Raw genomic sequence first — 14,308 nt, forward strand, 5'->3', positions numbered from 1 at the left:
TTTAAAATAGCTGGCAAAGAGTATTGTTGAGAGAGTAAGAAATGATTGCACAAGTCTTCCACACCCATATTCTACAAGGTTTTTTCTGTATAGAGGCATCACTCTTCATGTAGGCATGCAAAGAGCTTGATTTTCTTTCATACTAGAATGCACCTAGTACTAGGTCATGATTACTGTATTTATACATCTAATCAAACAAGGACATCAACTGTGAATAATCATTTTTTTCTGTTATACACAACCTCTCACTCTTGTCTGAAAGAAACCAAACCAAACCAAATGAAAAACAAACAAACAAAAAAGAAACCAGAAGAAAACATTTTCCTTTTTATATGGTTATAAAATGAGTCAACCGTTTTTGTTTATTTGACTTGGGCTGGGGCTCTATAACACAACACAGAAATCATACTTAGATTTTGTACAATAGCTCTCTCTCACGAGAACTCAAAAAAAGTCCTCTGTGACTTACTAAAGGCCTACATGCAGTGGATCCAGCAAGACTTAATAGCAAATTACACTCCTTTACAGTGTAACTTAATTCTTTCCCAAGGGTCCAAGTTTTGCAAATATTTCTCCCATTAAAAAGCACAACCATGAGTAATTCAGCTAAAATGTCTGCCTTTTTTGATTTTCTAAAATGGCAATACACTATCTAAATTTCCATTTAACCTTCTTAGCAAATAACTTTTTAAAAAGTCTTACAACTATCACTGATTTTATAAACCCAGGTTTAAGACTGCTAGTAAAATGAAATGAGTGTTGGGTTGCATGTTTATTGAATAGCCAGCAACTTAAAACACTCCATCAGAAATCCCAGAAGTATGTCAGCGAGGTCTTTCAGTGTTTTCTGGCTTGTGCTGCAAAGCAGTAACCCTTGGGTTGTCTAAACAACGTGGTTCTTTACAAAACAGGTTTGAATTCTCTCCAGGAAGAGCTGATCCTTATTTGGATATCAATCTAAAAGACTCAGAGCTATGCATTCTCTCTAAAACTATGTAGGAATGTCTCAGTGGTGGAGAGAGGAATCCAGTTAATGCAGTGGGAGAAAAACAGAGCCAGAAGGACCCTTTATTGCTCTGTCCTGTCCTCTCCCCACTGCCTCACCCTGTCAATCACGCCTGAGAGACAGTACAGGATGTTTGTTGCACCCATGTACAAGCCTCTGACAGTTCTGAGGCATCTCTTATGAGAAGTCATGCAGGGAAAAAACACTTCATTATTGAAATTTCTGCGTTACTTTATAGTAAGAGAAGGAAGATTCACATTAACCTGACACAGATGACTAATCATCTTGATACCATTTCCCAGATGAATAATCTTGTCAGGAAAAACTGCTAAACATTATCAGTTGTGGTTCAGACAGCCCAGCTGGGATGAGTCAGGCTGTAGGAACACCTCAAGCTTCAGAGAAGCCGGAAACCTGCCAATGATTAAAGGCAGAAGCCTCCAAAACACACAAGAAATAAGGCTACCGGTTTGTTTGCAAAAGTCTGTCCATCATCAAGGTCAGACAGACCTTGCAGTGTTTTGTTTTGTTTTTTCTTTCCCACACGGCTGTATTAACATCTGAAAAAGACTCCTGTTTCCCTAGCTGACACAGTCATGGCGAACAGCCTCCTCATATGAACACCAGTTATGTCGACAGAGGAGGGCGGCTGGCAAGCTGTATCATTTGGAGATGAGGTCTAGTTACACCAACAGTAAACCCATTTTGTTGGCTTGTTAGGTTTGACCTAAGGCACTCTGCTAACCTCACTCTGACAGCGTGCCTATCCCACAGAAGTGCTGTAGCATACACTGTAATGTAACGTCATCCTGTGTACGACACAGCTCCCCTATTAGATGTTCACAAACACACATTGCAAACATGGACTCATCTTCTTGAAGTGGCTCATTTTCTAGGATTCAGTAACATTGACCCTATTCTATAAAAAGCCTCTATTATTATATTGACTGTACTTACCACGAAGGTGATATGCATAGTATTTCTACATCTTATACATTAAGAAACACGAGACGAGATTTTCTTATGACACTTTTTCATAATCACCGTTTTCAGCCTAGTGTAGCAAAGCCTTACATATGATTTTCCTCTTTAGTCAGGAAAAAATCACTGTCAGCCAGCAAGTTGCCTAATGTTGTTTACAACGTCTTCTTAAGGTCAGAATTAACATATGTAATAATCATTTTAAGGAGTGACACTGTGATGCATCAAGCATGAAAGAGGTCAAGAGTAAGTCCACTAATAATGTCATCTTATCCTTGTATATCTTCAAATATTCAAAAGAATCTAGGTTTCAACTAGCTCAGTCTCATCTATTAATTTTGGGGCTTGTATATACATATAAACATATCAAATAGTTTTTTTCATAGGGCAAATTGGTGCAGAAACATTCTCTGACTTGCCCTTGTAGGAGTTGGTTTCCCACTGCACCAAGCTTGGGTAGCCCAGGGAAATCAGTGCCTGAACCCGGGCACGCAGGTTTGGTGCTTAAAGTTAGGTGGTACTAATACTCCCATCTCCTCTTTTTTTCCCACAGAAGTATGCTGAAATTCCCATAGATTTTGCTTATTGGTTTAATGTGATTTGCTGAAGAACTTGTTTATTCTTTACAGGTTTCTTTTTTTCATGTGTGACCTTTTTCTATTTCCTTTGAATATTCTCATATGACTACACATCTCCACTGCTACATAACAAAGAACCATGTTTAATATAACTATATTTTTAAAAGTGGCTTAGGAGAAGTAGGTTAGCCTGTTTACAAAGTGTTTTCCTGCTGTAGGCATGTTTTAAATGCCTTATTTTACCTTAGTTAGAAATCCTTTAAACTCTTCTATTCATGTCACTTGTATCTGCAGACAGAAGAGACTACGTCTTTTAGATTTAATTGCTGCTTCCGAAGTAACTTACCCATATCACTGTATCAAAAGTGTTATGGTTGTTGATCTTGAGGTTTTACTGATCAACTAAACAAGCCTTTCAGCTGTCAGATTTGACAGTGACACATACATTATATCCTTTTTGTAACGTGGAAATGACACAGCATATCAGAGGGCTAATGTAATATACATTAAACTTCTTTTTCAGAAAGAGGTAAGAATCACACCTAGTTTTTTTACCTAACTGAATTCAGAGGAGTCATATTCCCTAAAATGATGTTTAACAAGACAGTACCATGAGCCAACAGAGCCCTTGGAGAGGGCCTGGTTTGCACATAAACAAAACAGGCAGAAAAACAGTGAAAATTGACTGGAAACAACACTTCTTTATGGCATTTTGAGACCTAACAGAACTGAACTAGCCTTGGCATTGGAGTTAACTCCATTTTCCTTGTTTTCCTTACAATAGATACATTCATAGCTCAGGAGCTGCCGTTGAAAAAGATAAGAGTATGCCAGCCAAGTCAAGGTTAAAAGTCAAGTTTTACTACATCCAAAACCAGAAAACACCAACTGTCATTTAGAAAGGGACACAGAGGGGAAAAAGCAATTCCTGTCTTCCTTGTGATGAGAGCAGACTAATTCTGTGCTGTAAACTGAACATGACAGAAGGTCTAGTGATAACTCTATTGTGGCAACAAACTATATACTTTATCTAAATAGAAAAGAGACATCATAAAAAGACGTCCTTCCCTTCCACGTCCATGTCAGTCCACTTCTATTACACCCATTTACAGACACTCAAGTCAATATAATGTTTACAGAGGCACTTGAGCTGGATGTCCTACAGAGTTAAACCCTCACACAGCCCATATGCAGAAATAAACTGAAGAAAGGAGAGTGTGGCATACTTGCTAGGAATACTTCTGAAACTCTGTAAGATCTGTTTAGTGAGGTAATTTGGTGCAGAGTCAAACAGAACTGCACACTTACATGTTTTAAAAACAAAACAAAACAAAACAAAACAAAACAAAAACACCCACTTGACACTAGGAAGTAAGAGACACTTTGTACATCCAGGTCTGAGTCTTAGGAAACTCAAGATGGAAGTGCCCCTAAGCAGAGACAAGCACATTTGGAGAAGTGTTCAAATTTCTTATAAATTAGGCATTAGCCAAAAATGAAGGTAAGGAACCTAGTTAACACCCATTTCATTGTTTCCTAAATCTATTTTTTTTCTTCCCAGCTCTCTCTAATACTTTCCTGACTAATTTCCATGATGACAGTTGGCATGCAAAATCACAAAAGCTGAGAACCTTAAGGTACATGAGTCCCATATACATAAAGTTGTTATTTTCTTATAACAACAGGCCAGCATACCAAACCGATGCATGTTCCAACTGTACATATTCATTCCCACTGACACAAGAGAGAAACCTTAGGATATATCCTGAAGTTGGATAGAATTGTGTCATCTGAGGTATATTCAAGTGAGGTCAAAGAAAAGGTATGCTGATTATCTACAAATTTCTCATGGACTGGTCAGCAATGTAGTAAAATGGTAATTACACTTCATTAATCTCTCTAGTTAATCCCTGATCCCTTGTAAATGAAGTTAATAACATTGGTGCATATGATATAGCAAGGGACTGATCTCAGCCTGGGAGAAGTTTTCAGTTTAAATAGTTAGCAGCCAGATATTTTTTTTCCTGCTGGAAGAGAAAAAAAAACACACTTTTGATAAGACACCTACTAGATTATTACTGCTACCTTTTTTTTCCCACAGTATTTTTCATGTTTACCTTTCTTGCATCTCGTATCATCTTGCGAATAGTTTCCTTTATGGTGTAAGGCTGTGCTCGTGGAGGATGAAAAAGCAGATCAATGTTTGTGCCACCAGAAATTCCAGGCATCAGGTAGGGCCAACCTAAGTCAAGATTTGGAGCTTCCACATCTGATTCAATAGGCCAGTAGGTTCCCGAGGAAGAGGTGTCATCAATGGCATGGTTAGAGGAATAAACTGTGTTTTGGGGAAGTTTATGAACATTGTTCAAAATATATTCAATTTCCTCATCTGCGAGGAACTCTGAACATCTCTCTTTGGAAAGAAACTCTTTGTAGGCTTCTAAACCTCCTTCAATTAGAGCATCAATTGCTACTCGGTACCATTCCTTGTAATGAGGTTCAATGTAGTTGTCTGATCTGCATTCATCATGTAGAGATGACAGCAAAGATGAAGTTTCCATTTTCACATATATTTTGTAAAAAGCCTCTTAAACTTCCATTCGTGAGCTGATGAAATATGTCTGTAAGGACATGAAAGTAAGACAACAATCAGAATATTTGTAGTAATCTGAGACACATACACAGATACTATACAAAATACTTTGCTGAGAATATTGCCGTAAGTTTTTATAACACCTTCCAAGAACCTAAAAATGTTTAGAAAATCCTTGGGGATGACCACTCCCAAATGACTATTAATGAGCTAGTTAAAAAGCTTCTTCTACTTAAGGCAATACTAAACACATATGATATTAAGTGACTTGGTGAAGCTCTTATACTAAAAGCTACAGCAGAACTCATAATACAAGGTACCAGTAACAGAAATACATACCCAGAGTATATTTCAATTCAAGACTACAGATACTGTTTCAAAACTCTTTGTAATAGCTGACAGAGTAGTGTTGAGAGAGGCACCTCAGAACCCAATTATATTTCCTAATTTTTGATGCAACACGTACCTTTTCTCTGCCTTCTTTGAAACCACAGTCATTCAGGCCCTTCTCCTTATCTATCTGTCCTCCCATGCTGATCTAATCCACTTGTTGCTCCCAAGCAGGACCAGCCTACCTCATTTCAGGGAGTTATGAGGAACTCCAGAATGATGTCTCCTCCCACATCTGGGATCAAACTCTGAATCAGCAATCTGATGTCTAGTTTCCACCCTGCTCATCCCTTCTGCCAAAAGGAGCGGCTGCTTTAATCTTACCTTTTTTTTTTTTTTTTTTTTTCTAAACATTAATAATAAGTAAGCTGTTTACTGCTGATGATTTATAAATTCATTCTTACCATCTTTTTATTTCGTTTAACAAGGATTGAAAGGCTTGGTTCCTGCTACGTCAGTTTGGCATTTAAGGTCGACAGAGGACAAATGGCCAGTGTCTCTTCCCTCACACCGGTACAGCCCTATGGAACCACAGCTACTGTTCGCCTAAAACCTAAACAGCAATGATTTTCTGCATTGGGCAGGAAAACCAGAAAAAGGGGGATTTACATGAGAATGGAATGACCGCAGCCATGTGAAACAGAGAGATGATGCATGTTTCATCTCTCAAGGCTAGGGCATAAGGCTTGCATCATTGTGAAGCTTAGGAGAAAGACAGTAGAAGTAGGAAGAACAGCCAGTGAGGCCAGAATAATTATGATAAGCATATACAAAGTATTGTTTGAAAGTTAACACTGGGTTTCCTTGCAAGCCTAATTATTGGTATAGCAGTATAATAGGAACAGTCGTATGGTGTTTCATTTACTGGCATATAAATATAATTCTCACATCAAGGCCTTTCAGATATTTTTGAAAACTGGGCATTCTTTTTCCACAATCTGCTCAGAATAGTTTAAATCTTCTTGAAAGGAAATTTAAGTTAGCTACATTAACCTACAGGAAGGAAAATCAAAATCTCCATACACTACCGGTACTCTAAAATGCAATTAAATGTTCAATGAACTGAGATTTCTGGGGAACTTGGGAAGTCAGAGGTTAAAAAAAAAAAAAAAAAAAAAAAAGACAAGGAAAGAAAAATCCAGATCTGAGGCTGGCATCAGCATGTCATATGAAATAATCCCATTTGAATCCTGTCTCCCAGCCAAGTAGCAGGATAGATCTTCCCAGATAGGATTGCTTTCGAGCCTGAGGGAAAGGAGTGTTTCTGGCTGCTTCCAGAGTAGCTCTTTGTGGTGAACTGGAAAGCAGCAAGTGAAAGGGATCTGATGGCTCTCCTCTGATCAAAAACTACATGTATTCCTGTGACAGATATTCAGGGCTTCATTCTTCACTGCATTAACATGTAGAAATACAGTGTTACCAAAGGGGAACAATACTGTTTCCATGCACACTTTGTTCTGTTGCAGATGACAACCTGTGGTGTACTATGGCAGAGAACCAAGCATGCAGTACAGTCAAAACAGACCATTTCTAAGGTCATACTCTTAAAATATTGTACAACTAAAAGCTTCATATCAGTGTCCCATGTAAGGCAATCACATGGAACAGCTTTTCAAGAAAATTTAGATTAATGGTGAAAAACTACCAAAAGTACAAAGAGTTACTGAGCTGAGTTGTTCTGAGTAGCCTGAACACAAATACAAGTAACTTGCCTGAGAACTGAACATACCCCTGTATGCTGTAGGACCTTCCAGGGCTAGGATCACTCCAAAGAATGTAAGAAAACAGTCTTAGTATGACTTTAAAGGCTGAATCCTGATTTTAATACGGCAAAGGAGAGATATTTCTGAAATGATTATTAATTTAGAATGGATATAGACCTTGAACAGGAGTTTTGCCGCTTATTGCATATATATAGTTGAGAAAGACAGCTAAGTGTTTGTTTCAAAACCTTTTCTAAATCCCTTTTTCTTCTCTCTCTTTCCTTTGAAAAATAATATAAGGGAACAGGACTGTATTTAGTATATGAACTTGTGCAATATAAAACATTGAATGTTATGAACAAATAAAAATGATTGCATGTATGTGCCTGTGTGTCCATACAGGTGTATACACTGACTCATGTGCTTTTTTTTTGTTTTGTTTTGTTCTTTTGATATATATATATATATATATATTTTTGTAATATTGTAATTTTCTTCTTTCTTTTTCTTTCTTTCTTTCTTTCTTTCTTTCTTTCTTTCTTTCTTTCTTTCTTTCTTTCTTTCTTTCTTTCTTTCTTTTTTTTATAGTATAGTATATTGTTTGACTTTTTATTATAATTGACGAACTAATTAATTGGGGCATGGATCAAATGCAATAACATAGGCTTAAACATACAACATATGCTGAAAGCAAGGTGTAAATATACCGTCATCTCAGAAAGGTGAGACTTTAGTCAACATTACTGCAGTATCTTCCAAACAAGAATAGTTGCATTTCAGGGAACATCTTTGATGTTGATCTTTGATTTACAAGTGCTGTTTATAAAAGACATTTAAAGCTGTATACATTTATTTAAGAAAATAAATGTTAAATCTGTCAGCAAGGAAATAAATCATAGAAGATGAGACAAATGAAATAATTCCAGTTCTACTTTTTTGAATTAAGGATATCTGCATGTGATACATTCACGAGAAGAAACAAAAGAAAACTCTCAAATTAAAATTATGGCTTCAGGTATATTTGACAAAGGCTCTAGAGGTCTTGAAACAGGGACTTTCCTCCTTGGGAGGCAAGAACTATTTCATAAGAAATTCATTTATGACACCACTAAAATCTTTGATAGAGAGACAGAGGTTTAAAAAAAAATCTAAAATATTTATTTTTGATGTCTTCTTCAACCATGTAAAATTATTTCTGCATAATCAACTCGATTCCTCAAAGATTAGTATTTAACCTCCTCAGGTAAACACAAGTCTATCAGCAAGGTTGTGTAGAATGAGGCCCATCTCTGGAGGCTTCCAGGGAGTCCGGTTAAACCCATGTTCCCACCTTTGTAGATGTCATCTATGCTTTACAGGGTTTTGTATACATGACTACAAATGTTACCAGGAAAGCTGTTGTTCATACCCTGAGAAGTAAGCTTAACTGTTAGTTCCAGTCCAGTGTATCAGCCATCTTGAATGCAGCAAGAAAGCTTGACAGAAAAGTATATTTGTGTTTTTACAGGAAGATACAGAGTATCCCAGCTTCCACAAAAGCAACAGATGACGAGTGCCCACTGAAGAAAATGATGCAATATTATACGGTGGTTCCAGGAGCACAGACCTCCAGGCTAGAGCTAAAGGCAAGCAACTTCCCAGCCTTACTAATATTCTCAGGATTTCAAAAATTTCCTACTCAGCAACTCTGGGGAGCAGCTCTACCCTCAGGCTCGCACAGCCAGTCCATGGGAAGGCCCTGGCCGTGGTGCTCTCCCAGGGATGTCCTTATCTCTTTCGCAAAAGAAGCCTGCTCAAACTTGGCCAGTTTCTGCACAAAGTTGCCATCTTGCCACCTCGGTAAAGGGGAATTTAAGCCATGTGGGCATCCCCCTTGTGTGCTCTTTGGAGCACCCTAAAGGGATCTCGGAAGGCTCCCCGGCACTCTGGTGCCGCTGTGCCAGACTTTTAGGGAATAAACAGGCGATTTTCCACGCCTGCTCTCCACTGTGTCAAGGAACCCCATCAATTGCAGACAGTAATTTCCCACAGCGGCCAGCAGCAGCTAATCGTTTCACTCGGGGGCACCAGACCCGAAGGCAACCCCTCGAAGGCTCCCCCGCTCGCCCCGTTTTTGGGGCTAGAAGTTCCCTTTCCAGCCCAAACGGCCTCCGCGGGCGCCGCCACGTGCTTGGGCACGCCTCAGCCTTGGGGACACCGCGCGGGTGCCACCTTCGGCCACCTCCACCGCGTCCCCGAGGGGGGACCCCGCAAACCCCCTGCGGGGCGCGGGGTGGCCGGGAGGGGTTGTGAGCAACCCCCCGAGGGCCGCCAGCCCCCCGCCACCCCGACCCCATCCCCACCCGTTCCCTCAGGTGCCGCCGCCGCCTCCTCCATTTTGTGCCCCCGTTCGCGGTTACGGGGCGATGGAGGGGGGGGACACACACACACGAGGCGGCGCCCCAAGGGCTCGGCTCCACGGGGAGCCGAGCGGCCGGGCCGGGCCCCGTCGGGGCAGCGGGAGGGAGAGCCACTTACTGCCGGGCTGCCCCAGGGGGGACTCGCCTCCGGAGCGGCTCCTTGGCGGCGGGGGGGTCGCGGCTCGTTGCGATCGCGGCTGCGGGGAGCGGGGCCGGCCGGCGCACGGCTCCTCGCAGGTACTTCCCGTCCGTCGCTCTGAGGCGCGGTGGGTGTGGAAACCAGTTACAACATGTCAGGACGGTGTCGCACCACAACCCGCCGCCGCCGCAGAGAAGCGGGGCGAGAACTTGTCTGAACTGGGGAAGCCCGGCCCCAGCGCGGAGCGAAGGGCAGCGCCTTCCCAGGGGCGCGGCGGGGCCCCCGGCACGGCTCGGCACGGCCCCGCGCACACCGGCAGCCCCTGGGGTGTGTGTGGGTGTGTGAGGGTGTGTGAGTGTCTGTGGGTGTGTGTTGGGAGGGTGGACTTGGGAGATGAAGCCCAAAGCTGAACGATGAGTTGGGGAAAAGCTGCACCGCTCCGCCTCGAGTTGCAGTTTCTAAGTTAACTGCAGGGAGACTGTCACAGCAAGGGAGCTATACCTGGCTGTACCCACACCTTTACACTAGGTGATGTGAACGAGCCCGCTTTTCATAGCTATATTACATTAAAACGCTCTTCTGCTTCATGTCTCTGGTTAAATGCTACAGCCCCCCACCCTGGTGATGATGCCCGCTGGGCCTTCCTGCAGTCCCCTCAGTGCTGCACAGCCGACCAGGCACACCAACACAGCTGTCCTCTGCCCAGCTGCAATTGATGTCCTTCATGGAAAGGCTCTTCCTTCCAAAGCACGGCCATCCTCGTAGCACGACCATGTAACTGCCAGTGGATCAATGTATCATGCCCACGCTTGGCTGAAGCATGCTGGGTTTGTCACGCAGACAATGAAGTGTTACCCATGACACTTGATCAATAACAATTTGTCCACTCAGGCTTTAGACACAAACTTCTACCCTTCGCTGCCCAATCTGTCTTTAGACAAACTTCTACCCTTCACTGCCCAATTTGGCTTCTGACATAAACACCTACCCTTCCCTGCCCAGATGTAAGTGCAGGGTATGTCCTGTTTCTGGAGCTAAGTGCAGTTCCACTGAGACTTTACAACTTTTCTGTAAGGAAAAAAAAAATGAAAGTGTGTGTGTATGTGTAAAAATACGCAATGTCTACACAACAATATACATGGTTGTGTATGAAAGTATTTTTCTGGTGGCTGCCAGGCAGTAACTTGTAACTTGTTGCACAGTGAATTCACAAGCGGAAATAGCTGGTGTCAGTATACTTCTGAATTACTGTTTACAGACATAGGATCACCTGGATTAACTGTTTTAAGCCTTCTTACATCCCCAAAAGTATTTGCCTGTGTTTTTGATGAAGCGCTTTTTATCCCATGGAAATATGCGGTCAGGAAGAACATGTATCAGTGGAAACTTGTCCATTAAGAAGTGGCCATGTAAATTCTTAAAAGAGTAGATCTATTTTCTAAAATTATTTTAGGAAGGGTAAGAAGGTGAACAGATGATCCCAAAAGGACTTTTGATCTCAAATTAATTGGTTAAACTTTACATGAAATTTACAAGTGTCACTGGGTCTCAGTTTTAGAAGTCAGTGCTTGAGTATAGGCTTAACAAAACCCAGTAATGATTAGTAGTTTTCTAAGTAAGGAAATCTACATGAAAAATAACTTTTTTTTTTTTTTTTTTTTTTTTTTAACCTTAGCATCTGCACAAGAAAAGTTTATGTTTATTATTATTATTATTTTATTTTATTTTATGTACCTCTATAGTGTCCAGCTCAGTGGGAAACTGGTCTGTTATTGAGATCTTCAGCTACACACATGCACATATGCAATACAAATGAACAATGCGGTATAAAACAACAACAATAATGTCAGTAATAACAGGGCATTATTACTACTGCTGTTGTTACTAAGGAGAATCACACGCTCTCTACATAGCCATTACCCCATGCTAACTTTAAAATTGATGGGTAAACAGAATGATGAGGAAAGAGATGAAGGAATCTTAAACATATCTTCATAAATCATGAGCAACCCTTTACAGAGATGATAGAAAAAGGGGATGCCAAATGCTGATGCAGATTCTTCCATGCAGCTAGGGGCTGCTTGAGATTATCAGTGGATACAAGGCCTGACATTTCATAAAATCCAGCTAGGATAATGTGTTTCAAAAACCAGCTACCTACCTATAGTCAACTGTTAAAATAAGGAACAATTTTATTCAGCAGGTAGCAAACTTATGTGTCATGCATCCACAGGAGGTGATGGAGGGAGATGGCTATCAGCAAGCTCAATAAGCAGTAAGACAAATTATTGAACAACAGGTGTAAAACTGGATTCTAAAAGGACTAGGCAGGGATGTGCAGTTTAGCATCCTTACTCCTACAGCTGTGGAGCTGCAGCAGTTTGAGCAGAATGGACTGCAGAAAGTGGACAGGTTTTCATCTGCCTAAATGGACTTTCATTTCACAGGTTTTGGAAATAGAACTTTGGGCAAGACAAAATTCCATTCCTATTGATTGTTACTGGAACCCCATTGATTCATGAAAACTACAAAAAAAAAAAGTTTATGTTCTAGAATTAGCTTCGTGGGAGACAAGAAACTGCTGATATCACCATGTTGAGAATACAATCAAAAAGAACACTGATCATCTGAAATGACCTAGGAAATCTGATGATGGTGCTGATGGATGGTCATCTCTGTGACTTCCATCACTTTTCAGTTGTCAAGTCTAGGACAGAACATCTTGCCTTTTCTGGGTCTAGACGAATGCAGATTTTTATTGCACATACAATGACGCAAGCCCATAAGGTTAGGATAAGAGTACTTTAAATGATAAATATTTGTATGAATGATACTTTTATCCCTACTGCATATTAAATATAATTTAATTTAGATTTACTAAAGGGGTCTTTGATTTGGAGCAGTAGATGTTTATGCAATACATGATGTTTAGGATTTGAATTCGTTAGATTTTAAACAGATGAAGAAAGAGTACAATCCTGAAGATTCATGCTATTTAAAAATCAAGGGCCATCTCATCCAAAGCATAAGAAAAGAGATTTTGCACAGTAACCTCAACGAAAATGTACAATTACACATATGGATATATATGTGGGTATAATGAGCTGTACTGCATTTATAAGGGTTGATTAGTACTAAAGAAACTCCCACCTCTCATAAAGAAGCAGAGAGAAAAATGACACAGAAGAACACAAATGAATATGAAAAGGTTGATGTCCTACTCTCAATACATACTTTTTCAAATTAAATAATCATAACCCACTCTTTTGATATAATATTCCCTAGTCAGGGGTACAATTAGTTGTTATAGGGACACAGTGCAAATTCTTGGGAATGTCCAAATAATTATTAGTTTTCCAATCACCCCTACAGCTTCTATCAAGAAATGACCAGTACTTCATAGCACAAGAAATTAAACTCAAGATCTTTCACAAAGAAAGACTGGGAGAGGGTTCCTAACCCATAGATTTTGGCCGGATATATATGTTATATACTGTATGGCAGATTTTTGTCCTAGGTCAGGTCCTGTATCAAAGCCTTGTAAAAATTTAATTACTTCAGGAAGTTCAATTGTGAAGATAATCTGAGGGTTTCCTTAAGAAATTTGTGGTAAAAGATGAATAAAATTATTCAAAATGCTGTATTTCGGAGACACAAGTACATAAATAAAAATGTATCTGTCTTTATATTTTGCCCCTAGTATATATAGCTTACAGATAGGATTAAAGAGCAGTGTAAGAGGGGTGATCAAAGTGGTAGAACAGCTTCCATCTGAGGAAGAACAACACAGACTGGGACTCTCCAGGCTGGGAATGCAGTTGGTACCTGAGGCCATCTGATGTGGTTCATCACATAACGTGTAGCTCTGCTGTAAAACAGGGCTGAATACAGAGAAGGAAACTTCTCTGAGATCTCCTCTTGTACCTACCAGTTAGGACTCCAAGCTTACCAACACCTTCATATTTTCTGAGGTCTTCTGAGATTTTATGCGTCCTTGTGATTCAGCATAAATATTACAAATCTTTTCTCCCAGGTGATGATAGCCATGTGGTTGTCATAACTGCAATACATACTTCACGTGGCTTTTGTTATTCTTTGTTTTCTTTTCTTACTTGCCTTTACTTTAACATCCACCTTTGCCTTACTATTACTTACTTTACTGTTACCTCTACAAGTAAACAGTAATGCAAAATAGAACAGAAAGTAAAGTCTATATATATATCCATATATCCACATCCATATATATATCCACATCCATATATATATCCATGTATATACATGTATATATACTCACATATATATATATGGAGATATATATATATGGTATATATAACCATACATATACATGGATATATATATATATCCATATATATATATCCATATATATATCCACATATATGTGTGTTTGTGTATATGTTTGTATGTATATCTTTTTTCCAGTTAGTTGGAAACTCTTTTATATCTGGCTCTCCACCTGCTCACTTTACCAGGAAGATAAACTTTCTGAAGTAACTTCCTT

At 40.0% G+C, this 14,308-nt stretch overlaps 1 protein-coding gene across 2 annotated transcripts in view; it reads right to left on the reverse strand.

The window, feature by feature from the left end:
- Positions 1–10,007, reverse strand: part of FAM83B (family with sequence similarity 83 member B) — a 56,012-nt gene extending 46,005 nt beyond the window's left edge. The window contains exons 1-2 of one of the 2 annotated variants that reach the window (XM_084512629.1): positions 9,769–10,007; positions 4,683–5,186 (exon numbers count right to left, since the gene is read on the reverse strand). In XM_084512629.1, the coding sequence (XP_084368755.1) occupies positions 4,683–5,126 (444 nt within the window). In that variant the 5' untranslated portion in view covers positions 5,127–5,186; positions 9,769–10,007. Of the gene's footprint in view, positions 1–4,682; positions 5,187–5,624; positions 5,725–9,768 lie in introns of those variants that run through there. The other variant, XM_084512630.1, reaches the window with a different exon arrangement.
- Between the last annotated feature and the right edge of the window lie 4,301 nt (positions 10,008–14,308).

Source organism: Aythya ferina, assembly GCF_964211825.1.
Source record: "Aythya ferina genome assembly, chromosome: 3".
Lineage (NCBI taxonomy): Eukaryota > Metazoa > Chordata > Aves > Anseriformes > Anatidae > Aythya > Aythya ferina.